We start from the raw sequence: 13,571 nt of genomic DNA on the forward strand, positions 1-13,571 counted from the left end.
TTCCTGGTACCATGATTTGAATGTAATGTGGTTCACATTCACAGTGTTCTTGTTCTTATGTGCATTCAGTTTCAAGAAACATTAAGGCTCTGTCTTTAATATGATGTGGACTTGAGTACCCAACACTTTGCCTTCAACTTTACACATCAGAGTATGTCTAGACACTCTACCACCATGTCTGCCGCAAACATGAGCGACATGAAGATGTGAGTTATCTCCCCTGGTCAGTTACTCAAGTCCTTGACAATGGCTTTGTCTCCAACCCTCCAACCTTCCTACAAGGCTTGATGTGTTTGTGTTTCAGGAGCCTGGGCTTCTCCTCGTCACCAGGGAATCAGCTGGGTTCAGCAGCAGACGATATGAAGTCCAGGGTCATGTCACGCATCAAGGACACCACATCCAAGGCCAATATCTCCAACATATTCACACGCAGGAAGTGATGTCACGGGCACCCTGCAGGTCCGCAGCAATCATTCACATGTAAACTTCTGTGTGTGGCGCACCAATGACATTCAAAATGGCAGCATATGATGCTCAGCCACAGTTGATATATGTACACTTAGACCTTGAGAAAACACATCAGATCTTACAGGTATATTTTAGGAATATTTTAATGCAACAAATGAGTAAAGTTTTCTTTGAAGGAAATGTCTTATTTGGTCTGAGTTGAGATAGAGGCTGTTAGTTGCAGATGCCTAGAAATAGTTTAATGTTAAGATTGTTTTAATGACAGTGCAGCAAATTTCAAACTGTACATGTGATTTCTGTTCAAACTGTCCTGTACAGACTGGAATGTGTTAACATCTCAAATAAATTATAATTGTAAATATGTTAGTGGTGAGAAACATGGAAACACATTTGTCCAATACAAGTCTGTGTCTGCCTTGTATTGAACTGTAGCTTGTAACAGCCCAGTTATCAATACTGCCCGACTTGTCTGACATCATCCCAGTTTTATCCTTGTATAAGCCATGTATCAACCTTAAGTAAGCCCAGTTTCAAGTATCAGAAATGAGCCTCATATCAACCAAGTATCAACCTTCTGTCTGCCTCTTTAAAGTGTTTTAGTTGAAGCCATCTAATAGTCCTGTAACAGCCTTGATAATTCCAATATCAGTACTGTGTTAATGCTTAAAGAAGTGCTGTATCACCTATGTAAGCCCTGTGTCAGTCTGGTACCAGTTCCGTTTCTGGTGTCCCCCACCATGATATTCCTGGAATATTGCTGAAAACGACCTAAAACCCAACTCACTGACTCACTCTAGTACCAGTTCAGTGTCAGGTATGAGCCCAGTTAAAGCCACGTGTAAGCCCATGTGTCAACCTTGTATAGGCCCAGTGTCAGTCTTGTATCAGCTGTCTCACCATCCCCCAGACATTCCAGCTGATATCGTCTGTGTTATATATACTCTGTATCAGTCCTGGTATTAAACTGTAATCAGTCCATAGCTCCTGTATCGATGAGGTATGAGTCCAGTATCACCCAAGTAGCATCCATATTGGTACATATACACACTGTCAATATATATATGATATCCCCCAGTGAGGTATAAGTCCAGTATCACCCAAGTAGCATCCAGGTTGGTACATATACACACTGTCAATATATATATGATATCCCCCCAGTGAGGTATAAGTCCAGTATCACCCAAGTAGCATCCAGGTTGGTACATATACACACTGTCAATATATATATGATATCCCCCAGTGAGGTATAAGTCCAGTATCACCCAAGTAGCATCCAGGTTGGTACATATACACACTGTCAATATATATATGATATCCCCCAGTGAGGTATAAGTCCAGTATCACCCAAGTAGCATCCAGGTTGGTACATAGACACACTGTCAATATATATATATATGATATCCCCAGTGAGGTATGAGTCCAGTATCACCCAAGTAGCATCCAGGTTGGTACATATACACACTGTCAATATATATATGATATCCCCCCAGTGAGGTATAAGTCCAGTATCACCCAAGTAGCATCCAGGTTGGTACATAGACACACTGTCAATATATATATATATATATCCCCCCAGTGAGGTATAAGTCCAGTATCACCCAAGTAGCATCCAGGTTGGTACATAGACACACTGTCAATATATATATATATATGATATCCCCAGTGAGGTATAAGTCCAGTATCACCCAAGTAGCATCCAGGTTGGTACATATACACACTGTCAATATATATATGATATCCCCAGTGAGGTATAAGTCCAGTATCACCCAAGTAGCATCCAGGTTGGTACATAGACACACTGTCAATATATATATATATGATATCCCCCAGTGAGGTATAAGCCCAGTATCACCCAAGTAGCATCCAGGTTGGTACATAGACACACTGTCAATATATATATATATATATCCCCAGTGAGGTATAAGTCAAGTATCACCCAAGTAGCATCCAGGTTGGTACATCGACACACTGTCAATATATATATGATATCCCCAGTGAGGTATAAGCCCAGTATCACCCAAGTAGCATCCAGGTTGGTACATAGACACACTGTCAATATATATATGATATCCACCAGTGAGGGTATAAGTCCAGTATCACCCAAGTAGCATCCAGGTTGGTACATAGACACACTGTCAATATATATATGATATCCCCCAGTGAGGTATAAGTCCAGTATCACCCAAGTAGCATCCAGGTTGGTACATATACACACTGTCAATATACATATGATATCCCCCAGTGAGGTATAAGTCCAGTATCACCCAAGTAGCATCCATATTGGTACATATACACACTGTCAATATATATATGATATCCCCCAGTGAGGTATAAGTCCAGTATCACCCAAGTAGCATCCAGGTTGGTACATATACACACTGTCAATATACATATGATATCCCCCAGTGAGGTATAAGTCCAGTATCACCCAAGTAGCATCCAGGTTGGTACATAGTCACACTGTCTATATATATATATGATATCCCCCAGCAGATGTTTATGATACAACAACAATGTACGTGCAATATTGTGACACTGTATTATGACATCCCCTGTAATATATTTATACATCTGAATTGATGTTGTCTGTCCTGCTGATCAATTGTAGATATATTGCATGTTATATATAAGTTTTGTAATGGAAGATGAAGATGAACGGCTCCTAGCCTGTACAGTTTGTTTCCAGCAGATCCTGGCCATAACAAGAATGGAGACTGTGTGTGGTCATTCCAAATATAGCTTCATGTTTTATATAGCTTACATTAATTAATATCTAATATATTGTGTCAATGTGTTTGGTGCCTGAGTAGAACACCTGGTGTTCCTTGCATTGTGGCTGTATTTGCAGGTTTGTGTGAGTGTGTAGAGACAGCTGGAGCCTTGGCTTTCTGTTGTCTGTTTTACACATTGAAACTTGATCTCATTTACTGTCAAACTTCAAAATGTCTGTAGTTAATATGCCATGTTGGTCCTTGTTACAGTTGAGCTGTCTGATGTTAGTCAAGTCATGATGTGCTTGTATTCTAAACAAGTCCTCTACCCCTTACTGATCTTGTGCCCTCTACCTTCACCAGCTGCCCTGCCCCTACCAGTCACCCATCCACTGCCAGCGTCAATGATTACCTCGCCTACCACCCCAGAACCAAACACAACCACCCCAACACCCCCCAAACACCACACCCCTAGGACTCCCAACACCACCCTAACATCACCTCAACACCATCCTACCCTGACTAATTAATTTTATGAAGCCCCCCATCCAGTACCAGCAGCAAAGACACACTCCCAACAGGACTCCCAACACCAGTCTAGCACCACCCCCAACACCACCCCAACATCACCCCCAGGACTTCCAACACCTCCCCATCACCACCCTACACATCTGCAACCTTCCCTACCCTGACTGATTAATTTTATGAAGTCGAACATGACAAAGATCTGTGTGTGATGACATTGTGTTGTTTTCTAGTCCCCATCTTCACGGACCTCCCAGTCAGGAGAGTGACCCATCTTCTGTGTATTACCAACTATAGATTGTTACATGTCAATCTTGTCATCTTTTTATCAGTTCTGTATCAGTCCACGTGTATCAGATCTGTATCAACCCCTTTATCAGTTTCATTGCTGTGCTGAAAACTGAAGTATACTGATGAAATGAAATAAAGGAACATGTAGAAAACTTAGATGAGAAGAATGTCGACAGCTGGTTGCAATCATAGAGCATCAGAGAGACTTTGTTTACAGGTTGTGTGTAGAACACATTGAAATGTTCAGCGTTGCCAGAATGAAACACTATGCACATTTATGAGACTTAATCCATTAAATTGAATTGTTCTGTGTTATGAAATTAGTTTATAATCTCAACAGATTGTTTTGTTTAGGACTGTGTATGGCAATTTCTAGTGTACAATTATGTCCCTTTTTTATTCTAGGATATGCTGATGTCGTGAACTTGATTATTATCAGTGAGAACCATACTGATATTTTAGCAGTTCTCCAAAACAGCCGACTTCCACAAATTGTTTTCCCTCCCACTTGAGTATCATCATTACTTTATAAATGGGAGGTCACAGGTTTCCCAGCTGTCTTAGGTGCAGCAATAACTCGGCAGAGTGGTCTCCCTTCAGCACGCCAGAAATATTCAGTCTTGAGTTCAAATTCCAAGTTTGCCATGATATTGTCTCAAGGATTGTCCCCATACCCATGCTCATGGGTTTTACAAAAGTGGTAAACATCTTGGACCTTCACACTTTCTCCCAACATTCAACAGACACTGAAATACTGTTAGAAATGGGTGTTAAATCAAACTCACTCACTGACTCACTGTAACGTATGTTATATTTGGGATTACTCTTTTACATTTGACCACCTTCTAAATGGCATTGTGTGTTTATCACTCACTCACTCACAAGATGAATGTGTTCAGGGACTATGAAAGATGCCTTGTGAAACAAATTGTTACCTGTTCCCTTATTTCTTTCCATCAGTATTGTACGTTTCTGTGCTACTCAAAATATGTTAAAAAACTCCCACTTTTGTCATAGACTTGAGTTAATCTGTCAAAGCCACGATACATTACCTGTAGTTGTATGGAAAAACCCAGGGGTTCCTTAACTTGTTTTGAGTAGTATAAGTGACTTCTGTCATGATTATCAGGGCTGTCACCAGTGTATGAAATAAGCCAAAAACCCAGCCAGACATCTGGGCTGGTAACTTCAAAAACCTACCAGCCCAGAAGAGATTTAACCAGTCAGTGCCAGTGGGCATGTTATCGGAATATATTTTTTTCACCCGTCCATCGGGCTGGCTAGCTGTAAAATTAGACCGTCCGGCAGAAATCTAGCCCGTCTCGGGCGGTCGGACGGGCCTTATTTCATACACTGCTGTCACTATGCAGGTGTTCCACTGTTCGGATGTTGTGACGAACACGGATTGCAGCTTCTAAGGACTCCGAGATGGGAAGTGAAAACAGTCGTCAAGGTTGTCATAATTCCATTATGTATCAGTTTCCTGAAACACCTGGCAGCCTGGGTTGTCCTCATTCCTTACTGTTTTACTCAGAGATAAAAAGGAAGTTGATCAAAGCAGGTGAAACAGAAGGTGACAGGAAGCTGATCTTTTATGTAAGTTTGCGTCACAATGAGTCTGAGACAAACGGCGGAGCTTGACAAGATCCTTTGATCCTGAACTTCGTCATGTGGCATGGCTGTCATGTCTGTGGTCAGTACTGGTCAGACTCAGTGTTCCAGTTACACAACATACCTGCAGAAATTCCCAGTACTGTTGAGATGTATGTACATATTTTAGACATGTATAATGGCCTGAGTTGAGGAGATATTTTAACAAATGCTTGTTGTTTGAATGTGATTATTTTAGACATTGTTATTATTGTTAATATCTAGACATATCATGTGTAAAGATTGTAGATGTTGCTGTTGTCGGGTAAATAATGTGACATATCATTTTAAGGCTAAATGATGGATTAAATAATTTATTGAAAATGAGAACTTTTCTTTCCAAGAATGCAGGTGAGTGCAGGGTGACACTATGCACATATTTCATGCAGTATGCCTTTAGACAACTACAGGACTGTGGTAATTAAAAATGTTGATAATTTTTAGACCAAAAGTGAGGAATTATTATATGAGAGAACATGAGTGTTCAAACAGGAACTTCAGGACACTTAGAAAGTACAAGAACAGTTGGTTTCAAGCAAGTAACATGCTATGTTAATAATTAAATTATTACAATGAGTGACAGACTTTAAGAATCCTCAACCTGAGCTGAACACACAGGTGGTGTTACATTTGCCAGATGGAGTAGCCTCCCTTTAGTCACTTCTGCAACAGTTGGCAGACGGCTTGACAACGAGTGAGTGAGGTTGTTGTGTTGATCTGATAAACGTTGGGTTTAAAACTTGAGAAAAGGAAAATTGTTTGTTGGGTGGAGAAATGTGATGATAAGATGACAAGAGTCACTTGCAAACTCGACCTTCAACTGTCTGAACATTGACATTCAAACAACTGAGATTTGCACCCTCCTGCCATGATTGATGCAGGGAGTAGAGAATGCAGTGTGGTAGTAGTAGAAAATGTATGTAAAAATGCAGTGTGACAGTTCTTCACTGTGTTAGGACAGTACAAGAACATATTAGTTCAGTGGTTGATGGTGAATGTTTATAACGACCCATGAAAGACTAATAAAACCTCACTCACTCATTGTTTGAATTAGGTTCATCAAAGGATATACTTGTATATACTGTACTACAAGTGTGTGTGTGTATGAGTGCGGTTTGTGTGTGTGAATATTTCTTGTGTGTGGTTTTTATCGTTGGCGTGATATTGTAGCCACACTTGCATATATATGTCGTATTGTGTCATGTGTTGTGTATCCCAGTAATATACAGACCGTAATCTCATGGCTACAATGAGGATAACAGTGTTGTACATATTTTCTCCAATATTTAATCATTCGCTTATACATTGTTGATTTTATATAACCCACCATAATACTGCTCTAGACCCTCCATCATTCCTTAATGCTAAACTCCCTGGCAAAAAGAAAGAATTCACCTGAAAATTGGATGTGACTTAAAAATATTATCAAAACCTTACTAGGGTGAAAACAGTTTCCAAACCACAACTAGGATACCGCCGGTATGTAATACATCCCCATTGAAAAATCCTTTCTTGTATTTTACATCTTTCATACCGTCACACATGGCTGTATTCTTTCTTTAGCCAGGCAGATAGTAAACCAGCATACACTACACAGAGATGTGATAATGTGGTGGAAGTCAAGGACGTACCACCATTGATGATCTGTGTCCGTATCTAACCTCTCTCTAACAGTTTCTATGTGAAGTCTATAAATGGCATTTACAAGTGATACACATAAAAAGTGAGAATTTATGGATGTCAACTTCTTTATTTTGAAGAACACGACATGTTGTAGTATTTGCTTAATCCTTCATCAGGTGAATGGAAAACTAGGAAGCAGATAGCTATGTATGTACATGTGAAACAACAACAAATATAAGATACCAATTGTGGGAATTTAACAGTGAAAGGCAGTAGTTATTTGTTTCAGTTCTAATTTCTTCGCTTACTTTTTGAAATGTTTTTGTGTCTTGTTTTCTCACTGGTGAGAAACATGATTATGAAACATATGTATGATTTAACAGTGAAAGGCAGTAGTTATTTGTTTCAGTTCTAATTTCTTCGCTTACTTTATAAAATTTCTTTGTGTCTTGTTTTCTCACTGGTGAGAAACATGATTATGAAACATATGTATGATTTAACAGTGAAAGGCAGTAGTTATTTGTTTCAGTTCTAATTTCTTTGCTTACTTTTTAAAATTTCTTTGTGTTTTGTTTTCTCACTGGTCACTAGATCCCGACAATTTGCTTGTCAAAAGGCCAAAGACACGGGTTCGATTCCCCACATGTACAAGGTGTGAAGCCCAGCGTAAAACTAAATTCACTCACTCTCTCTTGTCAAAGGCTCTGCATCTCAATGTGTTAAAAGCCAAGAGGGTAGCACACAATAGTGAAAGCAGTGAAATATCATGCCTATTACATCACAGCTGACAGATTGGTCATTTTACATGATTTTGTCTATTTGAAATATGTTTTATTGCTTCTCTTTGTGAATTTCACTTCGTTTAGATCTTTTCACAATTGTCACAAACATGTTTTTAAGTCCCTTACATTGAAGATATCTGATGGTATGCCTTTCTAGAACTCAAGTTGGAGTGTTCTGGTGTCAGTGTGTTGCAAATATGAAGTGATGAAGATGAGATTTATAGATTAAAAGACAGTAGGTAAATATTGAATATAATGTCCCTACATTGTAACAAGGGCGGTGGGGTAGCCTAGTGGGTAAAGCGTTCGCTCGTCACGCTGAAGACCCGGGTTCGATTCCCCACATGGGTAAAATGTGTGAAGCCCATTTCTGGTGTCCCCCGCCGTGATATTGCTGGAATATTGCTAAAAGCGGCGGCGTAAAATCAAACTCACTCACTCACTCACATTGTAACATTATGCCACTTCATTAAGTTGGAATAAGAAATTAATATTTCTGAAAGATAAATACCTGTAATGTGTTATTAATGGTTCTTTTATGCAAATATATGAAATTGGTCAATTCCCTGGGTATGTGTTAGTATTGCTGGCCTATAGTGAATGAGTGCACCATGTCAGTAAGACAAGATTGAGCCTTTCTTGTTTCATATGAACCGTTCCATCAAATTATGTTGATTTGTAAAATACAACCTGAAAGGTAATTACAATCTCTGAATACAGGCCAGAGGGCATCCGTAATCCACTTTGTCTACAAATTATGTACCCAACATAGGTGGATCCAGAAATTTTCAAACCCCCTGAACCCCACCTTGGCTCCGCCATTGCAAAACATTAACTTCAATGTGGTCATTAGTCCTTTTCAAAAGGGGGGGTTCAAACCCCCTGATCTCCGGATCCGCCATTGCCCAATACCATGACTGTTTCACAAAATGATATGTGTACAATGGCGGCCAGGCAACATCTTTATTGTGGAACTTGTCAAAGGGATTATTGTAGGGTAAACAAATATCATCATCATCATCATCATCATCTTTATTTCATCCTTTTGGATATAGGTATATTACACATACAATTAAAGAAAACGTTAGTAGGTAAAAATAGAAAGTGTTATTTCAACTTCGTACAAGACAATATATTGTGGTGAGCACTTGCATTCAGATGGGCAGGCCAGAAGCCAGGCAACAGCTTTGTTATGGAACTTGTCATAGGGGTTATTTTAGGGTAAACAAGTTAGTTTATCAGAATATACCAACAATTGCATGAATATATGTAGAATGTCACAAAAATGGTATAAACTGTATTTTTTATTTTACTTTTGTTGTTCCTCAAGTTGTATAGGTCAGTGTCAGTTTTGAGGTCATTTTCTGGAGCATGAAACTTATCAACCTTTTCATGCCTGATGAAAAAACAAGACAAGTGTCCCATGTGTATAGTTTCTTATGCTGTACTGGAAAGCAGTGCGTTTTATAACAGCCCTGAACATGGGTATATAATGATAATCCTGCTGCCCTTGAACTCAATGTCTTTACACTCAGACAATGTGCTTTCAAGACACATTACATAATGCCTTGTTGTGTCTGTGATGTGTTGAGTCCAGCCCTGAACAGGCGTACATAATAATACATGCCTGTCGTTGCTATGTATGGTGTGGTGATAAAATATTTTGGACTAGAACTTGGACATGCACGAGTGACTGGTTTTGGCCGACATGAGACATCACTTATGGATTCTTTTGTTGGAACATAAGAAATACGTAGAAAGGACTTTCTGCAAATGGTGTAGTTTAAGAGTTCTTACATATGACTAATTCATACTTAAAATTGTCATATTTGGAAATCAGAATCTTTTGGCACTGACGAAGGTATGTGATAAGTTTGTAGCCATCATAGTAAAATCTGTCTGTTAGACAGAAGATCTCACAAAACACTACAGGTGTACAGGATAATACTCAAGTTGGGGACAAATGGGTTTTTCATATAATTGTCACATTTCATGAAAACAAAATACTTATGGTTTAGTGTCACAGGTTGATGATATTGTGCCTCAGGTCAAGAATAAAATGATGAGCATTCTTGTAAATTAGAGAGTCTGGAGTTCAGACCTGACAAGGATATACAGTCAAATCTCGTGTTGATTATTAGTTGTTTAGAACTCACGTTCTGGTCCATTGGAATCTCTTAAATATTGATGATAGTTATATTTTGGAGGATAATTGTTGAAACATTTGTTGTTTTTCAAATTCATTTTGCAGATTTTCTTCAACCCAGGAGAATGTTTTACTAGATTCCTGTAACTTTGACACAGGTTTGACTGTATCTAGACAAAGGTCACACGAAGGAAGGCAGGTCACTGAACTAAAATAGGATGACTCTCATGTAAATCATCTTTAAACTTTAACTTCTAACTGCTTGTAAATGATAGGTACTATTCTATGTCACATTCAGGGTTTAGAGGCCATTAAACTTAATAATAGCATAGTGTTTTTTTTGGAAAAAGCAACAAATGCTGAAAAAGAACAAAAAAGTAAAATCTTTTTCTTTTTTTCTGTTGGTTTCTATTTTATGTTTGCATGCAATGTATTATTTAATAAAATGGGAATATTGATAATTCAACATTATTAATCAAAATTATAACTTCATTAAAAACAATTACTTGCCTGAATTTAATTAACTGTTAAAGACAGAACAGCGACCATTGAAACAGCATGTGTAGGAGGCTACACCCACCCACCACCCCATTATTATCAATATATTTTATACAAGTTAATAACTACACATAGATAGACGTGTCCTTTATTGTCATTGGTTGTGTGGCTGTTTCAGTGACAAACATGCTAAGGTCATTTAGTTTCATTTTTACTACAGATTTGAAAGTTATTGAGTTAATGCCAACATGGATAATTAGATTTTCAACCCCCCCCCCCAAATCATACTTATCCTTTTTTCTCCAAATACCCATAGAAAAAGAAAATCCCAGCCTGTTTGACCGTTTTGCTGGACTTAATGAAATATACATACTCTGACCTCGATCCATGTATGCTGACATGAACAGAAATATTTGAGAAGTGTAATATATGAGAAATATAATGCATCCTTTCTATACTTGATAATGGAATAATTAATGATTCAATTTTGTTTCCGATATTTCACCCAAGTTGTATATCTCCTACAATGTTTAATATTGAGTGTTATACAGCCCTGTATAACCCCCTGGGTGATATTCTCTTACCCCATCTAGAACATTCCAGGTGTCCACACATGTGTATGTTTATAACCTCTGTCTTATCTTATATGTACATGTCATGGTTGCCAGGCAACATGTCAACTGTCTGTCCAACGCTGTCCTTGATTCTGTAAGATAACCTCCCCTCTCTGCTGTGGCTGACATAGTTCATTTCTGTCTTGTTTTATCTGGAGATTTGATAAGAGCTTCAACATTCATTACACTTTGTGTCAAATGTTCCTCATTCCAGGGTCCTTCTGTAATATCATAATAATAATAATATAATAATAAATCTTGACTATGATACAAGTAGCGCTGTTGTGTTTTATTTCCATACATGTTGGGATGAGTGAGTGAGTGAGTGAGTTAAAATTTAACGTCACATCGGCAATATGGGATGACCCAATGGAAACTACATGCTCAGCCCACCCATGTAATATTCCAGCCATATGGCAGCAGTCTGCAAATAATCAAGTCTTGACCAAACAATCAAGTGATCAACAGCATGAGCATTGATTTACACAATTTGGCTACAATGACATGTGTCAACAACCAAGTCAACGAATCTGACCACCTGAATCTGTTAGTCGCCTCTTATGACAAGCATGGGTTTCTGAAGACCAGCATCTCAAGATGGAGTGAAGAACTTAAAAAACAAGAGAGTATGATTCTTCGAATTTTATACATACAAATACACAGTATATATATACATTGATACAAGGATCAAACTCTGGACACCGGATACAATTCTCTCAACGTTGGAATAATCAGACACAAACCTTATCGCATAAGATACACAATGTCCCAAACAGCAATATATAAATAAAGTGCACTCCTTTCTGTCACAACTGCTATTTTACCGATTTCTGGCACGGTCATGTTATATATTGTAATGGTCATGTGACAGCGACAACCTTTCAGTCTGTATTCCCAACAACTATCAATCACAACTTAAACAATTTGTAACCATTGGCAACCATTGGTTCTGTAGCACTTGGGTTCTGGTAGCTGTGTAAAAGTAGGCCAGTATGGTTTTACACCGCTTTTAGCAATATTCCAGCAACATCACAGCAGGGGACACCAGAAATGGGCTTCTAAATTGCACCCACAATCGAACCTGGATCTTCGGCATAACAAGCAAACGCTTTAAGCACAAGGCCACCCTACTGTCCCTGTGTCACAGTAGGAGCCCTGGACATCGTCCCTGTTGGTGATATAGTACTGTGGCTGTCTGTAGTCCATGTAACAGCATCACAGATAGTTTGAGCATGAACATTGCTTTGTGGAACTGGGTCTTAGTCTGTTCAACTAGGATACAGACATTTTAGTTTCATGATATGCATGACTGGTCTCAATGATAAACAAATTCTTATCACTTCTGTCTTCTGAATATGAAATTAAAAAAATGAAACTGTTCTGATAGGAATACTTGTGATGTTTTGCATGTTTTCATCAAAAACACATGCCACTTGTAACCAATGACAAATATTCTGTTGAGGTTGGATATGTTCTTGAACATTGACCTTGACCTCAGAGGACTATCCATAAAAAATTGTAAGGCCTGCAAAAGATACCAAAATTCCTCCTAAATTATCAATGTGATCTTCTGATGAAGGAATGAACAAAATTTTGCCATTTTATGACATGGTGATGATATAAATTATTACATACTATATGTCATGAAATCAGCAGTGAACATGTTGAAGAAATGTCGCATCATGTTGCATATAGTAATCTGTAAACACCTTGAACTTAACTAAATTTAATGCTGTGTGATTCAATAGCGATTGTCATCTTGTTTGTATAACAAACAGGAAGGAAACATGTTATTAAATGGTACGGTACTAGCCTTTCTTGATCCTTCGTTCTAAAGAAGTAACCATGACCTTCAATTTCAGCCAATCAAATTCGACCACCTCATAGTGTATATAGAAGATAAAGTGTATGATATGTAACAAGCATATGGTAGATATAACAAGTGTGGAGATGTTAGTGTTCACGATCAAACAACAAAACCAGTTTTGCTGGAGAGGACAAGAGAAAACTTTGTGTCCATACATTCACAAATGAAACACTAATGATAACATGGTATGGACAAGCTATTTCTGGGGAGGACCGTTAATATTCAGAGAGGACAGGCCTGGAATTATTGCTTCAGAGTGATTATTTTTTGGCTCAACACACAAAATCTCTATCTGAACGGGGAAGTCACGACACACTATTCTACAGATCATCCAGCATATCCAGATAATGATCTATTTGTTTTCATATGAAACATTGTACAATCATTTTTTTGCAC

The 13,571-nt window shown here is 38.3% G+C and overlaps 1 protein-coding gene and 1 long non-coding RNA gene across 3 annotated transcripts in view; both read left to right on the plus strand.

The window, feature by feature from the left end:
- The window catches only part of LOC124254301 (RAB11-binding protein RELCH homolog), a 195,397-nt gene extending 193,857 nt beyond the window's left edge, over positions 1 to 1,540 (plus strand). For both annotated transcript variants that reach the window (XM_046688219.1, XM_046688220.1), the window contains exon 27: positions 305 to 1,540. In XM_046688219.1, the coding sequence (XP_046544175.1) occupies positions 305 to 440 (136 nt within the window). In that variant the 3' untranslated portion in view covers positions 441 to 1,540. The remainder of the gene's footprint in view (positions 1 to 304) is intronic.
- Positions 1,541 to 2,555: 1,015 nt separating this feature from the next.
- Positions 2,556 to 6,147, plus strand: LOC124254307. Its single transcript, XR_006892447.1, has 2 exons — positions 2,556 to 2,829; positions 2,912 to 6,147. It is a non-coding gene; the product is annotated as an uncharacterized LOC124254307 (long non-coding RNA).
- Positions 6,148 to 13,571: the final 7,424 nt, after the last annotated feature.

This window comes from Haliotis rubra, unplaced genomic scaffold (assembly GCF_003918875.1).
Source record: "Haliotis rubra isolate DU_JTF1 unplaced genomic scaffold, ASM391887v1 Scf57, whole genome shotgun sequence".
Lineage (NCBI taxonomy): Eukaryota > Metazoa > Mollusca > Gastropoda > Lepetellida > Haliotidae > Haliotis > Haliotis rubra.